General features: G+C 60.3%; 1 protein-coding gene across 8 annotated transcripts; it reads left to right on the top strand.

The window, feature by feature from the left end:
• The first annotated feature begins 149 nt into the window (after window positions 1-149).
• On the top strand, window positions 150-26,222 carry RHBDF2 (rhomboid 5 homolog 2). 8 transcript variants are annotated; one of them, XM_036837318.1, is made up of 21 exons: window positions 155-205; window positions 364-564; window positions 2,330-2,485; window positions 12,292-12,404; window positions 15,669-15,826; window positions 16,617-16,744; window positions 17,504-17,699; window positions 17,784-17,987; window positions 19,580-19,708; window positions 20,081-20,199; window positions 20,359-20,553; window positions 21,614-21,725; window positions 21,947-22,021; window positions 22,210-22,371; window positions 22,730-22,839; window positions 22,989-23,052; window positions 23,147-23,241; window positions 23,476-23,551; window positions 23,703-23,803; window positions 23,983-24,136; window positions 24,847-26,222. In XM_036837318.1, exons 5-21 carry the CDS (start codon window positions 15,683-15,685, stop codon window positions 25,264-25,266), a joined length of 2,484 nt encoding a protein of 827 aa, XP_036693213.1. In that variant the 5' UTR covers window positions 155-205; window positions 364-564; window positions 2,330-2,485; window positions 12,292-12,404; window positions 15,669-15,682; the 3' UTR covers window positions 25,267-26,222. The 8 variants fall into 8 exon arrangements, with proteins under 8 accessions (XP_036693212.1, XP_036693213.1, XP_036693209.1 ...); XM_036837314.1 differs by having other exon boundaries at window positions 12,203-12,404; XM_036837319.1 differs by lacking the exon at window positions 2,330-2,485.
• Window positions 26,223-26,638: the final 416 nt, after the last annotated feature.

The raw sequence follows: 26,638 nt of genomic DNA, 5'->3' as shown, positions 1-26,638 counted from the left end.
TTCTGTCATCTGCGCCAGCTCTGGACTTAGTGCCGAGGGCGGGTGGGGGCGGGGAAAGTTGAGCAAGACCTGGTCTCAGCTTCGGAAGGAGCCTCCGCCTCGGGAGGATGCGGAGGAGGGCGTGTTCGCTGTACAGGAGACGCGAGGGCAGTGGCGGAGATCAGAGAAGGCGTCCCGGAGGCGGGAGCTGCAGCAGGACTTGTAGGTGAGACTCTCCAAATGTGTTTCAGGGAAAGGGTGAGGGCTAAAAGTTTCGAGGGAACAGGCCCGTCCTAAGGATGAAGGCTCTGGAGGGAGGGGTATGGAAGGTGGCTGTTATTGGAGTGGTTTTTCTTGGGGGTTGACCTGATGATGGCACTTCAGACCTAGATTATACGCTTTGTCGGGGGAGGAGAGGACGGCGCCCGGAAGAGACCAGCTCCGGCGGAAAATAGGGCTCTGCCCAGGCGGGGACACCACTAGGCCTACCGCGGAAGGGCAGCGCGAGCCGGGAACAGCAGAGCAGGACACTTGCGTCTGGGACCGAGCGGGGCCGCGCGGGCCCCGCCCCCCGCCCGCGCGCAGGTAGGGAAGAGGCGGAGCGCTGGGGCCCCGCCCCCAGGAGCCACCGCCCAGGCGCGGGCCGGCGCCGCTACGAGCCGAGTCCCGGGAACTTGGGGCCGCAGGGAGGTGAGCGCGGGGCGACGGGCGGGGCCGGGTTCGCTGCAGCCGGGCTCGGGCCCTGGAAGGGCCGTGGGGTCGCGCCCGAGCATGCCCTGGGGCGGCGGTGCGCGGCCGGTGAAGGGGCTGGCGCTGCGGGGCACTCGGGCCACACGTGGGCCGAGCCCGAGGCCAGAGGCCGGGGCTCGACTCGGACGGGGCCGCTGGACCGGGTCTGCGGGCCCCTGGGACTCAGCTCGGACAAGACGCCTAAGGGGTGCCTGGGCCACGGGTCACCAGAGGTGGGGGTATGCTGATTGGGCAGAAGTTTAAAGTCCCGGGAGGAAGAGAGGGGACAGCTCCAGGGCAGGACCGCGCGGTCCCGCCTTCCTCCCAGAAGCGCCTGGAATTCATACCTTCCCCTCCCCTCCCCTTTCTCCTGGGTGAGCAGCCGCGGTCGGGGCGGAGTTTGTCCATTCAGTCTAGCAGAGGTGGAAACAGGTGCGGGAGGGTGGGCTCACAGCCAGGCTGGACCAGAGCTCAGAAATTGGACCCAGGACTCCTGACTTCTGGACAGAGGGGCTTGGGAAGGTTGCCCCTCCTCCGTTCCCCCAGGGCACTGTGTTGGGTTAGAGAGGAGTAGTCCCTAGAGTATAAACCCACCACCCCAGGGCAGAGGAGAGCCCAGGTCTCAGCCTGACTGGGTGAAAGGCCAAGGCGGAAGGCCTAGAATTGGAGCCCCTGAGAGGGAGTGTCTAAGGAGGGGAGGGCTTGCGGGTTTGACCCCACACGTGGACTGGCTTCTCTTTCCCAATGGCTATAGATTTAGGACCCTGTGTGGGTGGCATAATGAGCCCAGAGTCTGTGTTATGTTACTGTCACTCGCTGTAGGTAAAGCAGAGCAAAGAGTGGAAAGTGAAGCTTCTTTTAAAGCAGTGCTCCTCAACAGGGGGTGATTTTTGCCTGCCAGGGGACATTCGGCAGTGTCTGGAGACATTTTGGTTGTCACAACTCCGGGGAGGGGGTCTAGGGTGTAGAGGCCAGGAATGCTGCTAAACATTCTGCAGTGCACGGGGCAGCTCCCACCACAGAGAATTACTCAGCCCAAAGTGTCAGTAGTGCTGTGCTGAGGTTGAGCAGCCCTGGCGCAGTGCCCGGTCCACCAAGTTACTTCTCGTTGACTGCCCCTCCCTGCCTCAGTTTCCCCAGGGGTTAGAGGAGGAACTTGGAATAAGCCTAAATGAGATAAGCGGTAAGGAGGTGTGAGGGCAGTTATGCCCTAGCAGCAGGCCTCCCTTGGTGCCACAAGCCTGCCTCTTCCCTGCTTAAACCATGAGCCCTGCAGGAAGAAGTTCTGGGTGCTCTGGGGGAGGCGCTGGGAACAGGGGCCCTCTCACAACTCTGTCCTGGAGTGTTTCACCCCTAGGGCACCTCCCACGCAGGGTGAGCCAGGGCAGCCCTGGAGGTCAAATACGCCTATGGGGGGGCGGGCCGCGAGCTCTGTTCTCATAGATTTTCCCAACGCTGGACTGCTAGGTGGGCCTGGATGCCTGACGCCGTGTGACCAGCTGTAATTTTCCTTTCTGAACCCACACCTAATTCCTCCGTCACTTACACCAGGAAAATAACATCCGAGGAATAACAGTATGCCTAGTTCCTTGCGGCTCCCTAATCTGCTTCCCTCCTGCAGTAGAAAGTTCCACCGTGGCTGTGGGAACCCTGGGTGAGACAAGAGGCCCAGGGTGGGCCCAGCTGCTGGTGGAGTGATGCGCCCCCTGCTCGTGGTGTTAGCTGAGCACCAGTGAGAGATGGAGGACAGCAGAGCCACAGGCCTGGGGTTCCCCCGGTAGGCATGACTTTGAATTATTTGGGTTGGACTCAAGGAGTATGCTCCCGCTTTGCAGGGAATTGGGGCGGCGGGCTGTCACAGAGGGGCAGGATGGGATGAAGTAGCCGTTCATGCCCAGGAGCCCAGGCCACCTCACTGCCCTCCCTTCCCACTTCCTGACAATATCCATCCCTCCCTCCCCCCACCATCCTGTTCACTTCTGGACCCTGGCCTCCTGACCTGGGAACCCTGGTGGGGTCAGAGGGTAGGTGGCAGTTTCTGGTTTGACTTTTGCTTTTTGATGCTTCTTTTGGTCTTTTAAGTTTAAACGGCTGGAGTGAGACTTTCATCTTTTCAGCTGAAAAAAAAAAAAAAAACCCATAATAGTGACCCCCATCTGTTGTGTGCCTCTCAAGGCACAAAGCAGCATTCAGACTTGGACAAAGCTGTTCAGGAAGTAATTGTCAGGGCCTGACATTGAACCTGGGCTGTCTGTTCCCAGGCCCAGCCCTAAAACCTTCTGCCATCTGCCGGCAAAAGAGTACCAGGTGACTTCTACCTGATTTGCTCATTTCTGAGCTGCAGCCATACCTGGTGTAACACACACGCACATATGCACACAGGCACACGCTCATTGCCTAGGAGGGGACTCCTGGCCCTCGAAGAGGAGGAGTAAATCACACCAGAAATGCACTGTGGGAGCCGCTGGGGTCCGAGCCCAGCTCTGAGTCAGTGGTGGTGTTTTCACTGTGGCCAGAGCTCTTCACAGGGTTCCTGTTGACTTGCTGTGTAAACTTGTCCCCAGGCAAGACCCCAGATGAGAGCAGGAAGTCAGGGGTGTATGTCTGTGCATGTGACTTGGATGAGCCACCTGGCACTTCCCTTTGGGTCGGGATGAGCGGTTGCAGGATTGGGGTGGCCCCGGCCCCCTGTCTGCCACCTGGTGCAGCATCAGGGGAGATGTGCTCTCCAGGTTGCAGTTCCCCTTGGGTCTCTGTGCCACCCACTTTGGAGCAGGCCTCAGTGTTGCCCTGGCCACCGTGGGGATTTCCAGAGTGAGCTCACGCCTCTGCTCCCAGTTTCCCATCTGGCTGGGCCAGGCGGGGGGAGGAGTGGCGGGGACGTCAGTGCAGGCTGACCTAGCGTGTGGTGACCCCGGCGGGGAGGCTGCCAGGCAAAGGCAGCTCTCAGGACTGGCATAAAGGAAACAGTTTCTTCTCAACTTCAGGGAAGTACAGAAAGCCACTGTGTCCACATTCCCTCATGCAGTAAGTTTATCCAGGGACCCAGATGCAAGACTTGAGGTTTCAAAGCTACAGGAAGGCACATTCCAAGCCCCTCTAGGAAAGTGGTTGGAGCTAAGTGGGCAGGGCAGACGAGGTGGGCCCATCAGGGACGCTGGTCTGGAGGGTGAGGGGTAGCAGTGGGAGGGGGTGATTCCCAGCTTGGGGAGCCAAGAAGCCAGGCCCAAAGGCTGGCAGGCACCTGGGCTATGAGAGAGTGGTCAGTAGGATGGGGGTCACTTAAGTAGTCCGTGCCTCAGTTTCCCCAGTGGGCTCACAGTAGTCTGCTTGGGAGGGTTGCTGTGAGGATTCCAGTGGTGATTCATGTAAAGCCCGGGCAGGTGCCCGGCTGCACTAGGAGTGCAGTGAGGGAGCTGTCACAGTAACAGGAACGTGTCTGTGTGCCTTTGGCACAGACTCATGGTGGTGCCAGAGGTCTTACCTCGTCTCATGGGCTGTTGGGGGGATGAGGTGAGAACGTGCTGCAGAATGGCAGCACTGCTGTTATCCTGCAGAAGTGGCTGTGTCTGGGGGGCAGGGGAACCTCAGCACCACGGAGGCCATGGGAACAGAGGGTGGGTTTCCATCTGGGAGTGGAGGATCTGGCTGTGAACTGCTGGCCCCCGCCCTCCAGCATGTGCGTCATGATGGTGGGGGGGTGGTGGTCGTGGAGGCCGTGACCTTCAGCCCTTGCTCCCTCTGGCCGGGCTCCTTGGAGCTGGGAGCGGGGTAAGCTTGGTTTTCTCTGCCTCCCACGTGTGGCCCCGGAGCTTGTGGCGAGAGGGTCCTCAGGTGGTCCTGCCGGGCTGCCAGCAAGAAGCACCTTTTCCCTCTCCTGGTGGCTCTCCTCAGGTCATGCCTCTAGTGTGGGCCCCAAAGGCCTGGAAGAGAAGGTGAGAGAGCTGCCGTGGGACCGGGCAGAGGCAGGACTTGAAACTGCAGTCTGGCCTGAGCCCTGGCTGTTTAGCTCATGGCTTTATCAGCCAATGACAATCGTGAGATAAGGACAAGGGTGAGGGAATGTTTGTGAAAGCCCTTAGATAAGCTGGGAAGTGCCATCAAGCCTTAGGTGATGTCATTTCTGCTTGGGGGCCTGGGAGGGGCACATGAGTCAAAGGCCTGTGCACCTAAAACTCGCCCCCAGCACCTGAGTCACCACCCCCCTGCCCGTTCTTTTGCCACTTTGCTTGACCAGTTCCAAGGTGGCAGGAGGCCACAGCCCCACCACGTAACTATGTAACCTTGGACAGGTGACTTCATCTCTTTGAGCCTCAGTCTCTCCACCTGTCAAGCAGAGATCTGTCACCTCTGGAGCTCTTGGCTCAGATGTAGAAACCGAGTGAGCGATGGTGGCAGAGGTCAGCTGGGAATAATAGAAGCTACCACTTACCAGCCACCAATTGTGTCCCAGGCACTGTGCACTCATGATCTCGTGTCATCCCTGGGGATGCATCATCCCATTTTGCAGCAGAGGAAACTGAGGCTCAGAAGTGATAACTTGCCCAGTCTCCCAGCGGGTTAGGTGGCCAAGCCAGGGTTTAAGCGCTGTCTCCAGCTCCCCAGCCCTCATTTCTCAACAAGAGGACCCATACAGCTCCAAAGCAAGAGGGGGGGATGGGGTTGGGGACGTGTGTGGAGAGCTCCCCTGGTCTGAGTGGCCTGGACGGCCCATGTCCGTGTGCCCCCGAAGCCCTCGCAGCAGCCTTCGGGGCTGGGGCCAGCCTCTTCCAGGGAAGGAGCGAGCCCCAGGGCAGGATTCTGGGAAGTCTGGTTTATTAGCTCCTTAATGACTGTGTACAAGCTGAAAAGTGTTTGCCTGGCATGTTCCCTCCCTGCTAACAGCCGACCTGGGCCTCTAGAAGTGAGGGGCACCCAGCGCCCTGTCCTGAGTGTGTTGAGGTGAGGGACTCAGGGCAGCCCAGGGCCTGACCTGCAGTCTGAGTGACATTGGGTGACGTGCTTGCCTCTCTGTGAGATGTGGTCAGACCTTGTCCCTCAGCTGCCTGTGCTCCCAGGGTGACCCCTAGCTAATGGTGACAGAGCCACCTAGATTGCAGACCCCTGGGAGGCTCCTTAGCATCTTATGCATAAACATACTGAGGCTCAGAGATGCCAAGGGGCTTGCCTAAGATCACACAGCGGTTGGGGCTGGGGCTCTGACCCTGTCTCCCCCAGTTGGACAGTGTTTTCATTGTCTGGAGCCAGGCCACGAGGAGTGGGTGGGAGTTGGGTGGACTCCGCCCTTGCAAGCACGAGACAGGCCTGCTCTGTGTGCCGAGGTTAGTCGTGTCTGGAAACAGCCTGGTCACACCTCGGGGTGTGGGAGCCCCCAGCAGGCGTGAAGTGGGCCTCTCCTGCTCCCCCACCCGTGCTGCACCCCATCCTCCCCCCACCACTGAGCATGTGCTAGGCCTCTGCCTGTTCCAAGGTCCAGTGGAAACCCAACTCCCAGTACCCCAAGTCCCAAGAGAGGCAAATCCTCACGAGTGTTTGGAGCAAAGCCTGGTTCACATCAAACCTGGGACAGCGTGGTGCCCAGAGGTGCCTGAGCCCTCTCCAGGATCCCTCCTGTGCCCTGGTGTCTGGCCTGGAAGGACCAGAGCCTTCTGAACCCCTAGCGGCCACTTCTGACTCCTCTCCTTCACAGCAATGCTCAGGGAACAGCAGGATTGGGACAGAATAGGCCACCTTCCCAAAGGAGGCCAGGCTGCTGGGCAGAGCATCCTAGGGCCTGGCCACTCTGCTCCCTTCCCGCTGTTGTCCTTAAGCTGCCATCGGCCCCCAGGCTCTGGAAGCTGCTACTGCCTGGGGTCTGGAAGGTCTCTGCTCAACTGCTCTCCCCTGATCTGCTTCCATCAGCAGCTTCTGGAGTCCAGAGATTCCCAGAGGGGCCTCTGGGAGGGCACCACGGCGGGCAGGGCCCGGCACTGTGGTCAGCTGGGGAGATCTGGTGGCACTTCCACTTCCAGTAATGCCTGTCCCTGTATGTTGCCAGCAGCTGCCACACCTTAGGACGTGGGGACACGGGGCTCGGGCACTCCCAGCTGGCTTTCTGGAATTGGGGTCCCCACAGAAGATGGGGTATTCACATCTCTGCCAGCCCTGCTGGCGTGTGGTCCTGAGAAAGCCTCCGGGTGGTACAGAGTGGGGTTGGGAACATGGCAACCCGTCCTCCTCGCGCCCACACGCTCTTGGCGGGCACTGGGTTCCAGGCTGCCACCAAGAGCATGTGCCCAGCGCCCGCTTCCCGTGTCTGTGGTTGGCCGTGACGCCCAAGCCACTCTAACTGGGTCACGGGGAGCCCAGAGCCTGGGGTCTGATGGGGAAGGTCACCAGGTCCCTGAACCTGTCCCCAGGTTCTTTATCTTCTAGAGTTTGAGCAAAGCCCTTAAAGGTGGAGGAGGAATTGGGGCCTCCCCAGGCCAGGGCCCTCTGTGAGTGGGGCCTCTCCCTGTGGCTGGGGCACAAACCCACAGGTGGTTTCATTTTTCCTCTCCACTGGGGCAGCTGGGCTGAAGGGTGAGCGTGCGCTGGGGCAGCCTGTGAAGTGTGTCTGCCGACTGGCACCTCTAGGGAAGTGGCTGCTTGCCAGGAGGGAGGGGGCCCAGGGACGGCTCCTGCTGGCTTCTGGAGATAGATCGGCGTCCTTTCCCCCCCCCTGCCTTCTCTAGCTCTGATGATTGGGTTTGCAGCCTCCAACTGGGACACTTTGCTTCCCTCCCTCTTGGTCTGTCCATTTTTTGTCTTCCTAGTCCTGCCTGACCCCCAGCTGGCCGCCTTTGCTCCCTCCTGCCTGGCGCTCCTGTCCCCACCGGCTCTCGCCAGGGCAGGGAGGGTCCGGGGTGAGTCACCGGCCGTGTGGGCCAGCGGGTAGGGAGCCCGGGCGAGGTTGCAGTCTTTACATAAGCTGCTCCTGCCGGGCCTCGTGGCAGCCGGAGTGGCTCCGAGATCAGCAGAACCAGGGGTTTCGCTGGGGATTGCTCCCTGCTGCTTCCTCCTTGCTGCTTTCTAAAAATGACCCAGTTCCCAGAAGGGCTGTGGGGAGGGAAGCATCAGGTTTCGGTTTCTGTGACAGGGAAGCCGGGGAGAGAGGCCACTTCCTTGCCCCCCGCCCTCACCCCGACATCCTGTGATTCAGCGGGGGACAGGCAGGTCCCAGCGGCCCTGGCCGCCTCCCTTCCCTGCAGACCGCCCGCGCACCGCCAGCTGGGAGGAACCTCTGGGCCAGGTGGTGGTTTCTTCCCTTCCTCTGTTCAGGGGACCTGAGGCCCTCCCCGTAGGGGTCCCGTAAACCTCCTGACCATGTCTCGTGCGTGGTTCAGAAAGCCTGTTTCCCCTCTGGAGGGGCTGCTCGCCCCTCCCCCAAGGGCCCCTCCCTTCTCTCTGTCCCCATTTCTGACCACACGCAGGCTGAGTCCTCATGTCAGTCGCCTGCTTCCAGCTCGTGAGGTCCTCACAGCCGGGGGTGTGGAGAATCCATCCACCGTTAGCAAGACCAGGGGAGCCTTCAGAAACCTGCTAGTGTGTCGGTGGCGGGCAGGTGGAGAGGGAAGGCGGGCGCCGGAGCCAGACTCCTCAGGACAGCGGAAGCACACGTGGGGGCAGGTGGGGAGGGGACGGTGGGCCCATGCAGCCTGGGGAGGGGGCACCCTGCCTGCGTGTGCCCCGGTAGTGCTCTGGCGGGGGACCCGCCGGGGAGGCCCGGCTCACCCTGGCTGTGGCTGCCGGGACCGGGCTCAGCGGGCCGTGCCCAGCTCCACCCTTTGTGGGGAAACCGGCTTCCCCGGCGGCACCAGCTTGTAGTTTCTGAGTCTGTGTTTCTGCCGTATGTGCCTGATCCTGGTTGCTGCTGGAGGGGTTGTGCTACTGGGTGTGGGCACAGTGCTGGCTCAGACCCTGGGTTGGTCTACCCATGGGTGCCTCCGGGTGGTGTGAACTCTGTACTGCGCTGCTTCTTTGCATATGCACCCCTGCTACCCCGTGCTGGACCCCCTCCCTCTACCCAGGGCCCTTTGGGGGTCTCCTAGGTATCCTGGGGCTGAAGGCTCTTTTCTGGGGAAGGTCCCACCGAAGCCAAAATTTTTGCGGGCAAGTGGCAGTGGCCCCGCCGGGTGGGCCAGGCCCTCAAACCTCCCCCCCGCCACCGCCCACGGTCTGGGCGCTGCCGCAAGCCTGGGGGTCTCAGAGAGCAGCGGATGTGACTGGGCCAGGAGGAAGCCTGGTCCCAGGATGTCACAATTTCCTCTGCAGTGAGCAAGCACTTTCGGGGCGCGGGAGATAAGGGTTGGGCGGGGCGGGTGCTCCCAGTGTTCCAGCACTTTTTCTGTCTGGTCTCTGCCGTCTGGGCTGCTCCACGCCCTGGACTGGGGTTACGCAGGTGCCCAGAGTGGGTCCGATGACCCCTGCATCTGCCCCGAGCACCTGCCACCCCCTCCCCCTCCCTCTCTGAGCCCCGAGGCAGGGGCCTGGGCTTCTGGTGCACCTGCCTACCACCTATGCACAAGTTGAGGGCACGGTCTCAGGAGCAGGCCCTCCCGTCTGCGGTGGGGAGCGACTGGGGCGAAGTGGTGTGTGTTTTTGTTTTTTGGCCGCGCCCTGCAGCATGCGGGATCTTAGTTCCCCAACCAGGGATCGAACCCGTGCCCCCTGCAATGGAAGCGCGGAGGCTTGACCATTGGACCACCAGGGAAGTCCGCAAAGTGGTGTTTTTATGCCAAATGTGTGGGCCTCACGTGTGTCAAAGCTGGGCCATCCCCTTGTCCAATCCCTTCGCTTAACAGAGAAGGAAACTGAGGCTGTGCCAGTAAAGCTGCTTACAGGCCAGGGTTCTCAGCACCACCCTATGAAGATGGTTAAATGGCTCCCCGGGAAGATGTGCCCCAGCCCTGTCTCTGCTCTCCAGGGCTGTGCCACTTCTCTTTGGGACCCCTGGGATTTCCCTGGGGTTGGTCCAGTCTCCCCAGTCCTTCGGCCTTGGATTGAGTCTGCCCTTCTTCCTGTCAGAAGATTGGGACAGATGCCAGCAGCACAGCAAGTCCTGGGCTAGGGGTCCCAGCCAGGGGTGGTATGGCCTTGGGATGGGGGGGCTAGTTGGGGAATCTGGGCTGTGCTGGAGAAGGGGGGGAACAGGAGGTCCTCTGGGGCCTCATCCTGGGACAGCATCCTCCATCCTTGGCCGGGCAGTGGTCACGGAGCAGGGGTGGGGCAAGCAGCACTCGGTAGAGCCTTCCAGAATGAGCCACTTCCTGGGCTGGCTGCAGGATTGTGGAAGACAGTTTCTGTTCAGGGTCAGTGTGGACTGACCATCTGCAGGCATGCATGCGCCCACCCTCTCCCCCGCCTTCCATCCAGTTAGCCATTAACGGGGCTAACTGGGTTGTGGACCCTGTGCTGCCCAGGGGTGGGTGGGAGATACCTACGTGTAGGCAAATCTCTGCAGGATGCTGTGAGAAAGTGGTTGATTTTGGCTGGTGGTAACGCGACAGGCTTCCTGGAGGAGGTGACACTTTACCCTCCCTAAAGCAGCTGGTAGGTGTTGGCCAGGCAGATGGGGTGGAGCCTGGTGGGCCAGGTGAAGGGCCTCCATGAGAGGAAGCAGGAGCTTGGGGAGCTGCGGGGGACGTGGTGTGTCCAGTGGGGTGTGGGGCAGGTTTTGAAGGGCACTGGTGTTGACTGTGGGGAGATGTAATCAGCTGTGAGTTCCAGAAGGATCCTACCTGCTTTGGTGACCTTACCCAAGCTCCAACCTGGCAGCCCCGCGCTTACCACCAGCCTTCCTCCACTGCATCCCTCCCTCCTTGGTGCCAGTTTCCCAGGGCAGTGCCCGCCTGGTGCCCTCTCACTGTACCCTGGTCCCAGAGGAGGCCAAGCTGGAGAACTTTCTGTGCAGGGGTCCCAGGTGAGGCTGTTGTCTTGGAGCTGTCCCCAGAGTGGTGCCGAGTGGCGTCCGAGGCGCCAGCCGGGCCAGCACCACGTCCCGTCTGTCTGTGATCTCCGAGTGGCCTCATCATCCATGGCCTGTCTGCCCTGGGATGCAGGGTCAGAACTCCCTGCCCTTAGGGGTAGAAGGGTGATGTCCAAGTCTTGCTCAGGCCTTAAGCAGGGAGCGTCCTGGGCCTCCAGCTCTGCGTCAGATTCCTCTCTGGCACCCCCTCCACACCCAGAGTTCCTCTCACCTGTAGTTGGACGACTTCAGCAACCAAGTGAAAGACCCCGCTCTAATATGTAAAGCCAGAGGGGTGCTGCCCCATGGAATCAGCGGGGAGCCCAGACCCTCCCCCGGCCTCCAGTTCACCCCATGGCAGCCCCTTGGGCACCTCTGGGTAACCCCAGCCCTCTGAGGAACACAGCTTGCAAAGTGCTGAGATGCTTGACCAAGTTTCCCTCCAGGCTGGACTCTCTACTCTGTCTCCCTGATAGGAGGCTGTCCAGCCCAGAGTGTACCCCAGCTTTAAGGAGAAGGGGCGCCTGTTTCCCGAGGAGACTTCAGGCCCTATAGCCAGAGCAGTTTGAGTCCCAGCTGCTCCCCTTCCTGGCTGTGTGAGCTTGGGCAAGTTATTCAACCCCTCTGAGCCTCCATTCTTATCCACAAAATGGAAACGATGATGTCTACCTCGAAGGGTGTTCTGAGGACAAAGTGGGATAATGCACGCGAAGGGCCACGCAAGGCCTGGCCCACCTGGGGCCCTGACCCTGTCCTGACCCCGACGGCCCTCGGGGTTCTATCAAGCCGGGCCTGCCGCGTGCTCTGCTACAAGGCAATGTCCGCTATGCGGGACTTCTCAAAAACAAAGGCTTGCCCTGGAGTTGTTCACTTTTTTTGCACCAAGCTGCATATGTGGCATCTTAGTTCCCCGACTAGGAATAGATCCCGTACCCCCTGCTGTGGAAGCACAGTCTCTTAACCTCTGGACCACGAGGGAAGTCCACAAGTTGTTCACTTTTTAATCCTTACTTTTATGTTGTGTGGATTTCACCTTAAAAAAAAATATTAATTTAAAGAACCAAAACAACAGCAAAACACTTCCGAATCATTTGAACACTGCCTTGAATATCTGGCTTACTTTAATTGAAAACAGCTCTTAATCAGAAGATAGCCAATAATGCCTGCGTTTTTTAAAGTTAAGTGTTTCTAGTAAAGTTCTGTAGAAACAGGAAAAGAAAGTAGGGACCATCTTGATTATGGTTCCCAGCCCAGAGCCCAGGTCTTTAGGTGGTTTTATTAGGTAAATGCCCAGAGGCTGCTGGCCTCCAGGCAGTCTGAAGCATCCAGCTCATCACCACAAGGGCCTTTACTCCAGGGGGAGGAGGAGGAGACTATATCTCTTAATCCCTCACCTTTGAAGCTGCTGGAATTATCCCCATTTTATAGATGAGGAGACTGAGGTCAAGAAGATTAAGAGGTGCAGTAGTCCTGACATGCACCCTTGAGCCTGCCCTCCCTTCCTTATAGGCTGTGAGCACCAAGGGAGCTGCCCTGCTTGACCTGGAGCCATCTGTCCATCTTTCCTTCTGTCTCTGTATCTGTCCACCTCTCCGCAGAGCTGAGGCTTCACCCCAGAGCATCTGTGCAGAGTGAGGAAAGGACAAGAACATGCTCTAAAGTCCTCTGCAAGAAGACCAAGGAAGCTGTGAGCTCAACCCAAACCCTGAAGGTAGGAAGCTGGGTAGCCGAGTGGGCTGGACCCCAGGTACCAGCTGCTTTGCTTGCTTGCTTATATGATTTTCAACAAATATGTACTAATGCTGCATGTGGACCAGCACTCTTCTGGCAGTGGAGATGCAGCTGCAAATAAGTCAGAAAGAGGGCAGAGAGGGAGGTGAGCAGGGTAAAGTGATGGAGAGACACATGGGGTAGAGGGGGAGCTGCCTCAGGCAGCCAAGGAGGGCTTCTTGGAGGAGGTGGCACTCAAGCTGGGACCAGAATGATGAGAAGGAGCTACCTGCTCTGCTGTGTGATGATCTTATCTGGGGAGGAAGGGACCAGCAGGGGCAGAGGCCCAACATTATGGAGCACCTGCTGGAGACTTTTTTTTAACCAGCTTTACTGAGATATAGTTCACATTTAATTTATATAATTCACATAAAATTCATCCATTTAAACTGTAAAGTTGAATGGTTTTTAGTATATTCACAGGTGTATGTAACCATCACCACTGTCAAACTGTAGAACAGCGGTTTTTAGTATATTCACAGGTGTATGTAACCATCACCACTGTCAACTGTAGAACATTTTCATCATCTCAGAGTGAAACCCACGCCCCTCAGCTGTCATCCTCCAGCCCCCTCCCCCAGCCATAAGCCACGACTCATCCTTCTGTCTCTATAGATTTGCCTCTTCTGGACTTGTATCTGGACCCCTGGAGTAAGTGGTCTCTTTGTGTCTGGCTTCTTTCACCTAGCATAACGTCCCCCAGGTTCATCCATATTGTAGCCTGTCTCAGCGTAGCGTTCCTCTTCGTGGCTGAGTAATAATCCACTGTGTGGATATAGCACATTTTCTTTATCCGTTTCTATGTTTTTTTTCCACAGATTATACTACACTTTTAAAAAAATCTTTATATTATAGTTGATTTACAATGTGTTAGTTTCAGGTATGCAGCAAAATGATTCAGTTATGCGTGTACATTTATCTCTTCTTTTTAAGATTCTTTTCCTAGATAGGTTATTACAGAATATTGAATAGAGTTCCCTGTGCTGTACAGGAGGTCCTTGTTGATTACTTTATTTATAGTGGTGAGTGTATGTTAATCCCAACCTCCTAATTTATCCCTCCCCCCATCCATTTGTATGTTGGTGAGCATTTGGGTTGTTTCCACCTTTGGGCCGCAATGAACATGCCGCTGTGAACGTTCCTGAACAAGTTTCTGTGGCCATGCTGCCTGAGTGTGTGTCATGAGCGCAGTCGTTTGATGCCCAGGACACCTCTCTGGCGGAGCGGGTTATTCCTCCCTCGTAAGGTGAGGACTTGGGTGACCCATGGTCAAGTGCAGGTCAAGCCGTGGCCACCCAGCTCCAGTCTGTGCTTTTGACCACAACCCCTCAGCACCTCCTCACAGAGGCTTGGCAGATGCGGGGCAGTGAGGGGCCCAGGGTGGCCTGATGGGGTGGAGAAGGAGCAAGGAGGAGACAAAGCCACAAGGGGTCCAGAGGCCCCAGTGAGAAGTTTGGACTTTGCTTTAAGTGAGAGCTGGAGGTCCTGGCCTAGCATTGAGCAGGGAGTGACATGGTATGATTTGCACGTTTCAAAAGTGGATTCTGCCGCCGTGTGGAAAATGGTCCCAGGGTGGGAGCTTCGGGGGGCAGCAGGTAGAGGAGTCTGGAGGCTGTGGTCCTTCAGATGAGAGGCAACGGTGGCTCTTCTAGGACCTGGACAGAGAGTGGGGAGTGGACAGACTCGGAACAGAGGTGGCCCTGCCGTCCCACACCTCGGCCGCCCGTCCCATGGCTGGAGGGCTCCTGTGTGACTCTCCCCTGAGTCGGCAGATGGATGTGAGGTCCCTGGCCTTGTTGCGAGGGGAGAAGAAATCAAACCTGCCCCAGCAGCCTTGGGACGTGGGGAGAGGAAATAGCGAAGGATTTTAGCAAGAAAAAGGTCACGGGCAGAGTGACAGATGAAATGGAGAGAATAGATGAGGCGGAGGTGTTAGTTCTGGTGGGTCAAAGGGGGTGTGGATGTCAGTGGTACGATCATGTATGGAAAAGCACCAGGTGGAGGTAAACTGCTACTTCCTCCTGGCTGGGCCATTTGGCAAGATCCATTGAAATTCAAGATGCAGTTACTCTTCAATCCAGCAACTCCACTTCTAGAAGTTCGTCTGGCAATAATTGTGGGACAAGTACACACGGTATAGGCAAGGGTGTTCATTAACACTGGACAAACAACCATCAGTCTGGAATTAAGTAAATCTTGGTACATTCCACTCAGTGAAACCTTCCCAGTCATCAAGAAAGATCAGGTAAAGCTATCTGTCTGCATTGACAGGGAAGGATGTCCACGCTATAGAAGAAAAGGTATGAGTGCATGTAAAATGTTAAGTACACGTGTCCTTTTCCAAGTGCAGAGAGGCACCTAGAGAGGTGTGCACACCGAGCTCTTTCCTGGAACGTGGGGTGACAGGCGGGCCAGGAGTTCACTTTTCTGCTTTACAGTCTTCTGAGTCTTTTTTTTTTTTTTTGCAAGGTTCATATATCATCTTTATCATTAAGATATAATATTCTTCCTTTGTGAAAAGAAAAAAGTACCAGACAGGTGGCAGTTTCAGTTACCTTTGAAAGAGGAACCTGCCAACCCTGGGGGACAGGGACCAGTACGGTGGCTTTCTCATCTATGTGGGAATTAGGCTGAGCTGCTACTTCCTTACTCAAAGCCCAGGGATCTCTCCTCTGAGAACCTGCTCCCTGCACAGCTGTGGGCCCCTTGTCTGTGGGTTGCCTGGAGCCTTTCTCCTTGTCCTCCCCCAAGCCCTGCCCCCAGGACGAAGGCAGAGCTCTTTGTCCAAGGAAGCTGCCTCTGGCCCCCTGGCCTGCTCTGGCCAGGCTGATGAGGTGGCCAAGATCACGGCAGCTCTGCATCCCTGGCCCTCAGCGTTCCTTTCTGGGTGAGGTCCTTGCCTGAAGCAGAGAGACTGGAAATGGAACGAGGTGGTAAGCTGGGGACCTCCCAGACCCCTGCTGCCCTGGAATGCAAATGAAGGACAAAAATACACCTTCTCACCATACCCCACCCAGCCCAGAGTCAGTCTCTGCTTCATGGTTTAGTGTCCAGAGTTAGGTTTGAACCAACTTTTTACATACAGGTTGTTCTCAGTCTGGGCTGCCTGCCCAGGCACCACCCTGACACCCTGGACTGTCCCCGTGTCCCCTCCTGTCCTGCCGCCTCTTGACACACCTGTGCCCCCTCCCTGTTTCCATTCCAGCTGCCCCGCCCACCATGGCCTCCGCTGACAAGAATGGCGAGAGCGTCTCCTCGGTGTCCAGTAGCCGTCTGCAGAGCCGGAAGCCACCCAACCTATCCATCACCATCCCTCCGCCCGAGACCCCGGCCCCCAGCGAGCAGGCCAGCATGCTGCCCCAGGTAAGGGAGCAGCTGGGCGCTCGCCGCCCTGCCACCAGCCACCGCTGTGCCCCCATGGCACCTTTCGGGCAGTTTCACTTCCCGGAGGAGGGCCTTCTGGAGCCACAGCTGCCCTGTGGCCCTACTGTAGGCTGCACTCCGTCCTTCCTGGCCCCAGACTTCACAGGGGCTGGGCCCTGAACTCGGCCTCCGTCTCATGGTGGGCCAGGGAAAATAAGAAACACGTGCCAGTTCCGCCTGGGAATTGGCTGTTTCCATTCCCTTGCCCGAGCCCTGGCCCTTCTGCGGGCGGTGGGCTGTCTGTGACTTGGGGGAAGGGGCACAGCGTGCCTGCAGCACCAGCAGCTTGATCCCAGCGCCCGGCTCCTGTGGGGGGATGGGGATGAGTCAACGTTACCAGCAGTGCGGACCAGCGCTCCATAAGGAGCTCATTGAGAACCAGCTGCAAAGAGCGTGGGCTCCCCGCGCAGCCTGGGGCACCGGGGAGGCTGTCTCATGCCGCCCACTCATGCCAAGGGCTCTTTCAAACATGTAAAGCCAGGCGAGGCCAAGGCTTAGCCACGGCTAAGGCCTAAGGCAGGAGCGCTGGATAGGGAGCTAGGGAAGTGTGTGCTGGGATCGCCGAAGACACTAGAAAATGGCGATGTGACCCCCGGAATGAAAGCAGCTTGGGGTAGACTGGGGTCGAGGTTTGTTCTGTCTGGGTCTTCGCGTCGGGAGCCAGAGCAGAGCCAGCCGGGGATGTGGGCTCCGTGCAGCCACAGCCCCTGCTCCTGCCCGCTGTCCGCAGAGGCCCGGGAACCCAGCCTTCCTGAAGAGCGTCAGCCTCCAGGAGCCGCGGGCACGATGGCAGGAGGGCGGCTCGGAGAAGCGCCCCGGCTTCCGCCGACAGGCCTCGCTGTCCCAGAGCATCCGCAAGTGAGCACACCCGCCGCATCCCCACCTCCTCCCCACCCCGCCCTGGGCCAGTCAACTCTTGGGACCTGGGCCCTGGGCCCCTGCCCAGGAGGCACGGGCAGGCAGCCCATGTTCCAGGCGGGAAAACTGAGGCCCAGGCTGCTCTGTGCCTGGTCGGAAGCCACAGTGAGGAGGCTGAGGGGAGTCAAGGAGCTGGGGGTGGACCACTGCCCTTCAGGGCAGCTCCCGGGGCCTTCCCAGCTCAGCCCTCAGGCTCTTGACTTGATTCCCCCTCTGCCCATCTGGTTCCTGGGCACCGAACCAGGGGTCAAGGGGAAGCTGATCTGCCCCTCCCACTGCATACACACACACGTGCCCCGTCACCTCCCCTGCACACACACACGTGCCCCGTCACCTCCCCTGCACACACACACACGTGCCCCGTCACCTCCCCTGCACACACACACGTGCCCCATCACCTCCCCTGCACACACACAGTGCCCTGTTACCTCCCACTGCACACACACACGTGCCCCGTCACCTCCCCTGCACACACACACACACGTGCCCTGTCACCTCCCCTGCACACACACGTGCCCCGTCACCTCCCCTGCACACACGCACGTGCCCCGTCACCTCCCCTGCACACACACAGTGCCCTGTTACCTCCCACTGCACACACACACGTGCCCGTCACCTCTCTGCACACATGGCTTTTCTCTCATTGCGGTCGCTCCCGTGTCACACACCCGCCTGCCCCCTCCCCACGTGCTTCCGCAGGGGCGCAGCCCAGTGGTTCGGGGTGAGCGGCGACTGGGAGCTGAAGCGGCAGCACTGGCAGCGCAGGAGCCTGCACCACTGCAGCGTCCGCTACGGCCGCCTCAAGGCCTCGTGCCAGAGGGACCTGGAGCTCCCCAGCCAAGAGGTGCCCTCCTTCCAGGGCACCGAGTCTCCAAGACCCTGCAAGATGCCCAAGGTGGGCTCCAGCACGGGGTGCGGGGCGGCAGATGACTTGGCCCGGGGCCCAGTCGACTCTGCTCACCACCTCCCTCCCGTCCAGATTGTGGATCCCCTGGCCCGAGGACGGGCGTTCCGCCACCCGGACGAGGTGGACCGGCCCCACGCCCTGCACGCACCCCTGACCCCTGGGGTCCTGTCCCTCACCTCCTTCACCAGCGTCCGCTCCGGCTATTCCCACCTGCCCCACCGCAAGAGGATCTCTGTGGCCCACATGAGCTTTCAAGCTGCCACGGCCTTCCTCAAGGTAAAGACACCTCTGCCCAGCCTGCTCCCTCTCTCTCCCCAGAGCATCTCTCTCCCCAGAGCATCTCTCTCCCCAGAACATCTCTGTCCCCAGGCATCTCTGTCCCCAGGCATCTCTCTCCCCAGGCATCTCTCTCCCCAGGCATCTCTCTCCCCAGAGCATCTCTCTCCCCAGGCATCTCTCTCCCCAGAGCGTCTCTCTCCCCAGGCATCTCTCTCCCCAGAGCCTCTCTCTCCCCAGAGCCTCTCTCTCCCCAGGCATCTCTCTCCCCAGAGCCTGTCTCTCCCCAGAGCATCTCCCTCCCCAGGCATCTCTCTCCCCAGAGCATCTCTCTCCCCAGGCATCTCTCTCCCCAGGCATCTCTCTCCCCAGAACATCTCTCTCCCCAGAACATCTCTCTCCCCAGGCGTCTCTCTCCCCAGAGCCTCTCTCTCCCCAGGCATCTCTCTCCCCAGGCATCTCTCTCCCCAGAGCCTCTCTCTCCCCAGAGCATCTCTCTCCCCAGAGCATCTCTCTCCCCAGAGCATCTCTCTCCCCAGGCATCTCTCTCCCCAGAGCATCTCTCTCCCCAGAGCATCTCTCCCCAGAGCATCTCTCTCCCCAGAGCAACTCTCTCCCCAGGCATCTCTGTCCCCAGAGCATCTCTCTCCCCAGGCATCTCTCTCCCCAGAGCATCTCTCTCCCCAGGCATCTCTTTCCCCAGAGCATCTCTCTCCCCAGGCATCTCTCTTCCCAGAGCATCTCTCTCTCCAGAGCATCTCTCCCCAGGCATCTTCCTCTGTGCCAAGAGCAGTGGTTGCTCCGGGATCCCTGGGCGGGGGGTGGGGTGGGGGGTGGGGTGGCAGCTCAAGCAGCCAGACTCACATCCTTCTAGTAGTCCCACTAGAAATGGTGCACTTCTAGTTGTCCCTAGTGTGGACAGCTGGTTTCTGCACTGACACAAAAGGTGGAAAGTAGGAAGTGAAACGTGCAGGCACCACTCACTGACCTGTGTTTACTGAGCCCCCTTATGTGCTGGGCACAGGGGCTACAGAGTGAGTTGAGCCAGTGTCACTGCCCTAGAGGAGCCCTCAGCTCGAGTGAGGGCAGGTGTCACCATTCAGTGTGGTAAGTGCTGGGGCCCACCCAGAGGAGAGGCTGGTGTCAGGGAAGGCACTTGAGAAATATAAGGAAAGGTTTGCCAGGAAGGGAACAGCCTATGCAAAGGCCTGGAGGTAGGAGGGAGTAGCAGGCGGTTTTAGTGAAGGGTGGTTACAAGAGGAATGGCAGGAGATGGGATCACAAGTTCAGTAGGGGCCTGGTGTGCCGTGCCAAGAAGCCCATGGGAATAAGAGTGCAGGGTGAGTGGTGGGGTGTCAGGTGCCCAAGCCAGAGGGCCGGAGGTCACCAGGGAGAAGTTAAGAGCCAACCATGTCGAGATTGCTGCCATCAGGCTACGCAGGAGCCGGAGCCCAGTCCTGGCCTCTCTCGCAGATGCTCATGCTCTGGGCAGGGTCCCACCTCCCCGGACAGATGGGCTTGACAGACTCCTTTGGCGTCGGGGGTAGGGGCACCTGACCTGGGCTTGACGCCCATGCTTCTGTCTGGCACAGGGGCGCTCGGTACTGGATGCCACAGGACAGCGGTGCCGGGTGGTCAAGCGCAGCTTTGCCTACCCCAGCTTCCTGGAGGAGGATGCAGTCGATGGAGCAGAGACATTCTACTCCTCATTTTTTAGTAAGGCAAGCATGGGGTGTGTGGGCCCTCGGGGTCGGGGGGCCGGGGTGGGCGGGAGCCAGGAGAGGTCACCCGGCCTCAGTCATGCTCTGCTGGGAGCCCCTGAGATGTCCAAAGGCCCGTCGGTGGGATGGGGGTGCGCCTCTCGGAGCTCGTGGGCCTCCGTCTTTCTGTCGGCAGGGCAAGGGCCTGGGGTGAGGAAGGGTGCCAGCCGGGAAAGTCACCATCAGGGCCCACAAATACGTGCCTTCTACCTCCCTCCCAAAGAGCCTGTCCGGCTTTGTCCTGCCCTTTAATTGAGCCATTGGGGGCAGTGCTGGAGACAGTGACTCCTCACACTGTCTCTTTTTGTGTCCCCGACTCCGCACCCACTCCAGGAAGAAATGAGCTCCGTGCCTGATGATGTGTTTGAGTCGCCCCCACTCTCTGCCAGCTACTTCCGGGGCATCCCACGCTCGGCCTCCCCGGTCTCCCCCGAAGAGGTGCAGATCCCTCTGTGAGTTCTGGGCAGTCCTCCAGGTGGAGGGAGGCGGCACCGTGGAGAAAGAGCCCAACGACCCTCCCAGGGGGCTTCCCTAGACCACAGGTCCCTCCTGATCCCCCTCGTGGGATGTGGGAGGGGAGGACACCAGGCTGAGACCACCGTCCTCACCAGGAAGGAGTCTGACCGAGCCCCGGTGCCCGCGGCCAAACGCGGCAAGCGTATCGCATCCAAGGTGAAGCACTTTGCCTTGGACCGGAAGAAGCGGCACTACGGCCTGGGCGTTGTGGGCAACTGGCTGAACCGCAGCTACCGCCACAGCATCAGCAGCACCGTGCAGCGCCAGCTGGAGAGCTTCGACAGCCACCGGTGAGCCACGCCGGCCTGGGGCCCCACCCACTCTGTGACAGTGGGGGGCGGTCACCGCTCTGGAGAGCCACTCCCAGGCGTGGGCCCAGGAGAGAAGGGCTGAGAACCATCCAGGAGGGCCTGGGAGCTTCCAGGTTCCCCTGGGGGCCCTCTCGAAGCTCCCCTTATTGTTCATCCAGCCTTTGGTGAGCACCTCCTGTGGGTCGGGGGAGCAACGACAGTCCCTAGGGTCACCCTACAAGCATGCATGTCACCTGGGAAGGGTTGTCGGGTGTTGCTGCCTCTTCTCCACCCTCCCTGCTTTCTGGGCCTGCTTCCTCTGCTGGGCTCCGAGGTGGCAGCCCAGCAACAAGTGCTCACTGAGCACCGCCACACAGGCCCTGGAACAGCGGAGCAGGGCGGGCGGGGTAGGTCAGAGGGGCAGTTAGAAGCTGTGACCACGAGTGAAGGGACTGTGAAGAGGCCTGCACAGAGACCTCGGGGGCAGCCAGAGGATTGGGAAGAGGCCGTTCTCAAAGAATGTACAATTAGCAGCAACCTGATAGACATTGGACCCTAAGTTACAAAAAATTAAGTGATAGCAGGTGTGGTGAGTGTCCTGGAGAAGGAGGACAGAGAGTGGGAGTGAACAGTTGGTGGGGAGGAGTGTCGTCAAGAGGAGCAGCAGTTAGCTGGGTGAAGAGAGATGGCAAGAGCATCCCAGGCAAAGGAAGCATCATGTGCAAAGGCCCTGGGGCTGCAGGGATTGGGGTTTGTTCCAGGAACTGCAGGAGAAGGAGAGGAAGGAGGCCAGGGAGGTGGGCAGACATAGCAAGGCCGTGCGACCAGTGGGGAAGGAGCCATGTTAGACTTTATCCCCAGGGCAGCGAGAAGCCATGGAAAGGATTTAAGCTGGGAGAGACGCGTAGAGGTGCATTTTAAGAGTTGCCGTGGAGAAGGATGAGTTGGAGGGGAGCGGTGGAGGGTAGGGAGCAGGTGCGAGCTGTGGGTGGCTGGGTGCCGCAAGGCTGAGGGTTGGGATGGGAGTTTGGCTCTGCTGACCCGAGGCCTCTCCCCGCAGGCCCTACTTCACCTACTGGCTGACGTGCGTCCACATCATCATCACGCTGCTGGTGATTTGCACGTACGGCATCGCGCCTGTGGGCTTCGCCCAGCACGTCACCACCGAGCTGGTGAGTGGGGCTAGGGAAGGGGGGCTCCACCCTGGGGATCCTAGCCTCCCCCAAGAGGCGCCAGCATCTTGGGCCACCCGTTCCCTCCCACGGCAACAACCTGGCCCAAGCAGGAGGGTGCTCTGGGCTCACCACTGCTTTGCTTCTCAGCCCCTTCCTGGAGGCCCTTCCCTGGGACAGAGAAACCCCTGACCGCCCCCATCCTTCCACCTCTGCACCAGGTACTCAGGAACAAAGGTGTGTATGAGAGCGTGAAGTGCACCCAGCAGGAGAACTTCTGGATTGGCCCCAGCTCGGTAAGGGGCCCAGGCAGGGACAGCATCTCAGCAGGGAGCCTCTGGCCTCTGTCACCCCCAGCTGGGCAGGAAGGGGGTTGGCTTGCCTGGAAGACCCCCTCATCGGGGGCCCCTAGGGGGCGACTCTCAACAGAGCAGCCAGGTCTGGACCCGAGCTCACTCCCCCCCGCCACGCCCTCCGCCCCCAGATTGACTTGATCCACCTGGGAGCCAAGTTCTCGCCCTGCATCCGGAAGGACCGGCAGATCGAGCGGCTGGTGCTGCGGGAGCGAGACCTGGAGCGGGACTCGGGCTGCTGTGTCCAGAATGACCACTCGGGCTGCATCCAGACGCAGGAGCGGGACTGCTCGGTGCGGACGGAGGCCCTCCGACCCCTGCGGGCCCCACCCTGGTCCCCTGCACCATCTCCACTTGCCCCAGCCTGGGGGAGGGGCCCTTCAAGGGCCGTGTCTCCGTTGCCTCCGTCCTTCCTCTGCCCTGCCTGGCATCACACACCCCTGCACGCAGCTCAGCACAGGGAGGGTGCCAACCTCCCCAGCCCCAGAGCAGTGGAAGCTGGGTCTTGGGAGTGTCAGCAGCGGTGGGGGTCTGGGAGATGAGCCTGAGCCCTGGACAACAGGGCAAGAGCCCCTGCCCTGGAGGGGCCCTTGCCCACTCTGATGGTGGTGACCTTGTCCTAGCCATGACCAGCCTGCCTCCATCCTCCAGGAGACTTTGGCCACTTTTGTCAAGTGGCGGGATGATACGGGGCCCCCCATGGACAAGTCTGCGCTGGGCCAAAAGCGGACGTCGGGGGCCGTGTGCAACCAGGACCCCAGGTACAGTCCCGGGGGGCCCACAGCTGAGCTGAGAAGATGGGGCTGAGTATCATGTGGTCTGTGCCACCCATGGGGATGTTGGCCAGTGGGCGTGGCAGGCTGGGGATGCCGTGGCCCCTCTTTTTGCCCCCTCCGACCTCTGCTTCCAGAACCTGCGAGGAGCCGGCCTCCAGTGGTGCCCACATCTGGCCCGATGACATCACCAAGTGGCCGGTGAGTGTCCAGGGAGGAGAGCGGTCCGGGGAGGGTGGGGAGGGCCTGTGTGCTGCTGCACAGCCCCAGCCGCTGTCTCTGCCCCTCCTGGCAGATCTGCACGGAGCAGACCAGGAGTAACCGCTCGGGCTTCCCGCACATGGACTGCCAGATCCGGGGCCGCCCCTGCTGCATCGGCACCAAGGGCAGGTGAGCCGGCCTGGGCCCTCTGCCCGGAGCCCCTGTGCTCCCCCTCTGCCACCCACCACCCAGCTGGCGTCCTCCCTCCCCACTCGGGGGCCGTCCGTGGTGTGGGCAGGTTCCTGCAGAGGGGCACCGCGTCCTGCCAGCGATGCCTGCTGCGGCCGGGCACTGGGCACTAGGCGGGGGGGGGGCGGGCAGGACTCAGGCCCCAGATGTTCGCCTTGCCTCCCTGTCCCGCAGCTGTGAGATCACCACTCGGGAATACTGTGAGTTCATGCACGGCTATTTCCACGAAGAGGCCACGCTCTGCTCCCAGGTGAGGTGGGCTCTGGTGGGGCCCTGGGCACGAGCAGCCAGGCGCAGCAGCCTGCACACCCTCCTGCAGCGGGTCTCTGGTCCTGCCCCCTGCAGCGGGGCCTCGGACCCAGCTGGGTCCCAGGCACTGACCGCCATGCTCTCACCCCCAGGTGCACTGCTTGGACAAGGTATGTGGGCTGCTGCCCTTCCTCAACCCTGAGGCCCCAGATCAGTTCTACAGGCTCTGGCTGTCTCTGTTCCTCCACGCTGGGTAAGAGGTGCCCCGCTGCCCACCCCCCAGACCCTTGTGGGGCCCGCCCACCTGGACTCCCGGAGGAGGGGCCCCTGGGCCAGGGCGCAGCCGGCACAACCCGCCAGACCCCGCTGCTCCCGAAGTACCTGGCTGGCAGACGGTGGGGGGGCGCTGATGCCCGGTGTGTCCCCGCCCAGCGTGGTGCACTGCCTCGTGTCTGTGATCTTCCAAATGACCATCCTGCGGGACCTGGAGAAGCTGGCCGGCTGGCACCGCATCGCCATCATCTTCGTCCTCAGCGGCATCACCGGCAACCTCGCCAGTGCCGTCTTCCTCCCGTACCGCGCGGAGGTAGGGACTCAGGATGTGGCAGGGAGGGCTGGCTCTACCGCTTCCACGCCTCCCACCCGGCTTGGCCTGAGGGACGCACAGCCCCTGCCACGTCAGGCTCAGCAGCGGATGGACAGCTAAGCTGGGGGCTTCCCGGCCGATTCCTTAGTCCGTTCCGAGGCGCGAGGGAGCAGCGATGCCTCCTGGGTCACGTGTAGAGGTCACCTCCAGAAAGACCTTCTGGACCCCGTGCCTCACTCTGCCTCTTCTCTGCTTCATTTCTCTCCTTGACCATGACCACCGCCTGCCAGCGCGTCCCATACCTATGAGTTGGGCCATATGAAGTTGCCCTCGTGCGACCGTTCTTGACCCAAAGAAACGGCAGTTTTTTGATCAGTTCAGCCTCACGCTGTGGGCTTGTTCAGTGTCTGTCCCTCCCCACGTGCGCTGCCTGGAGCAGTCTGTCCTGCTTATGGCACTGGGCGTGCACGTAGTAGGTGCTCAGTGTTGCAGAAACGGTGGGTGGAACGAGTCCAGCTTTGTTTCCAGCAGCTCCAGCTGCACCTCTCCTGCCCCCCGGCCGTCAGGTTCGGGGTCCCCACCCTGGGAGGGGCTCACGGAGAGGATGACCCAGGTCCTGGGGCTCCAGCCCGGCTGTGCCCAGGCCTCCCCACAGGCTCCCACCTGGCACCTGGAAGTGACCCTGTCCCCTCCCCACCCGCCCACCCCAGGTGGGCCCGGCAGGGTCGCAGTTCGGCCTCCTGGCCTGCCTCTTCGTGGAGCTCTTCCAGAGCTGGCAGCTGCTGGAGCGGCCCTGGAAGGCCTTCCTGAACCTGTCGGCCATCGTGCTCTTCCTGTTCATCTGCGGCCTCCTGCCCTGGATCGACAACATCGCCCACACCTTCGGCTTCCTCAGTGGCCTGCTGCTGGCCTTCGCCTTCCTGCCCTACATCACCTTCGGCACGAGTGACAAGTACCGCAAGCGCGCCCTCATCCTCGTGTCGCTGCTGGTCTTCGCCGGCCTCTTCGCCTCGCTGGTCATCTGGCTCTACGTCTACCCCATCCACTGGCCCTGGATCGAGTACCTCACCTGCTTCCCCTTCACCAGCCACTTCTGCGAGAAGTACGAGCTGGACCAGGTGCTGCACTGACCACCTGCCTGGCGGGGCCGGCGCGGCTGCTCCCACGCAGCGCTGAGGACACGGGGACTGTGCCCGGGCCAGGCTGCCTGCCTGCACAGCTCCCACCCCCGCCCCAGAGACCCTGTGGGGCCGGCCCTGCTCCCAGGAGCTCTGCCCCGAGGAGAGGCTGAGTCTGCGGGAGACGGTCATCAAGGGGGGGGGCTCCTTGGGGAACTGAGGCCCCCCTTCCCAGGCCCGGGCTGGGGGACACTCCAAGCATGTGCTTCTCTGCAGCTCAGGGCCCAGGCCCTGACATCACCCTGCTCCCCTGCTGTCAGGACCACTTCCTGGGGGGTGGGCTCCTTTCTTCCCAGGGTCCTGGGCTGCTGCCCGTCTCCCACCTCCGGCTCTGCTGGTACGTTCCCCCTCCCCGTTGCTGTGAGCTTGCCCTTCCTGGGGACCTGGCTGGGGTTCCCACCAGGTTCCCAGCCCTGCCTGGCCACGGCCCCTTCTTGTTTCCCCTCCCATCTCTGCCCTGTGAGTCCACGCCCTGCATTCATCCGTGGCCTGGTGAGCCTGCCCATAACGCTCCGGGTCCGAACCTTCTGGGACGGGGTTTGGCCGTGGTCTGGGGCAGAGAAGGAGCAAAGAGACACAGCTAGACTGGGAAGCCTAGAGCCTCTGCTGTTCTCAGTAAACAGAGGCTGAACCCGCCCCGCACCCAGGCCCCCCAGCCCCTCCCAGCCCAGGCCCTTCCTTCAAGTCAGTGTTCTGCCACCTGGGGCTGGAGTGACGCCAGCCAGCCCACCATCCTCTGCCTCACTCCTGCCCAGGCGAGGGCAGGGCCACCCCAAGGACCTGTGTCCAGGGGTTGCCCAAGGTCAATCAGGCCTTTTTTTTTTTTTTTTTACCAGTTTATATTATGGTCCTAATTTTTTTAAAGTAATGCTAACTTTGTATGGACGATGTCTGAAATGTATTAAATGATATCCTTCAAGAAAATATCGTCTTTTGACCTCAAGCCTCGCATAGAATAGAAGCTGGACCTTCATTTTGGGAGTGGGGGGTGGCAGGGGCAGCCGTGAGGAGCTAGGGGGCAGGGGCTTGGCCCAAAGGGACAGTGGATGCCTGTGGGACTTGTGGGAGATTTGGTTGGAGAAGAAGCCAGGTTGGGGTCACATGGAGGGGCTCAAGGGGGCCCTTGAGAAGGTGGTGTCAAATCTTCAGACCCCTGCGTTCCCCAAGCCCCAGTCAGGGGTCTGGCTGGGCGGAGGGGAGGGCCGTCCTGGCAGAGGCAGTGCGGAGGTGGGGGTGCCGCACTGACCCATCCCCTGCCCCCCCAGCCCCTCACCCCACACCCGGTGGGACAGAGGACCCACAGTAACCGTGGGTGCCCAGGGTG

Source organism: Balaenoptera musculus, chromosome 20, assembly GCF_009873245.2.
Source record: "Balaenoptera musculus isolate JJ_BM4_2016_0621 chromosome 20, mBalMus1.pri.v3, whole genome shotgun sequence".
Taxonomy (NCBI): Eukaryota; Metazoa; Chordata; class Mammalia; order Artiodactyla; family Balaenopteridae; genus Balaenoptera; species Balaenoptera musculus.
Note: the sequence above shows the minus strand (reverse complement) of the source record. Positions and strands in the feature narration are given on the sequence as shown.

Bases quoted from the DNA above. Each gene is read 5' to 3' on its own strand.
- RHBDF2 (XM_036837317.1), top strand. From the start codon at position 15,683: ATGGCCTCCGCTGACAAGAATGGCGAGAGCGTCTCCTCGGTGTCCAGT. The intron at 16,745-17,503 runs GTGAGCACACCC...GTGCTTCCGCAG, and splicing joins CTGTCCCAGAGCATCCGCAA to GGGCGCAGCCCAGTGGTTCG. The intron at 17,700-17,783 runs GTGGGCTCCAGC...CCTCCCGTCCAG, and splicing joins GACCCTGCAAGATGCCCAAG to ATTGTGGATCCCCTGGCCCG.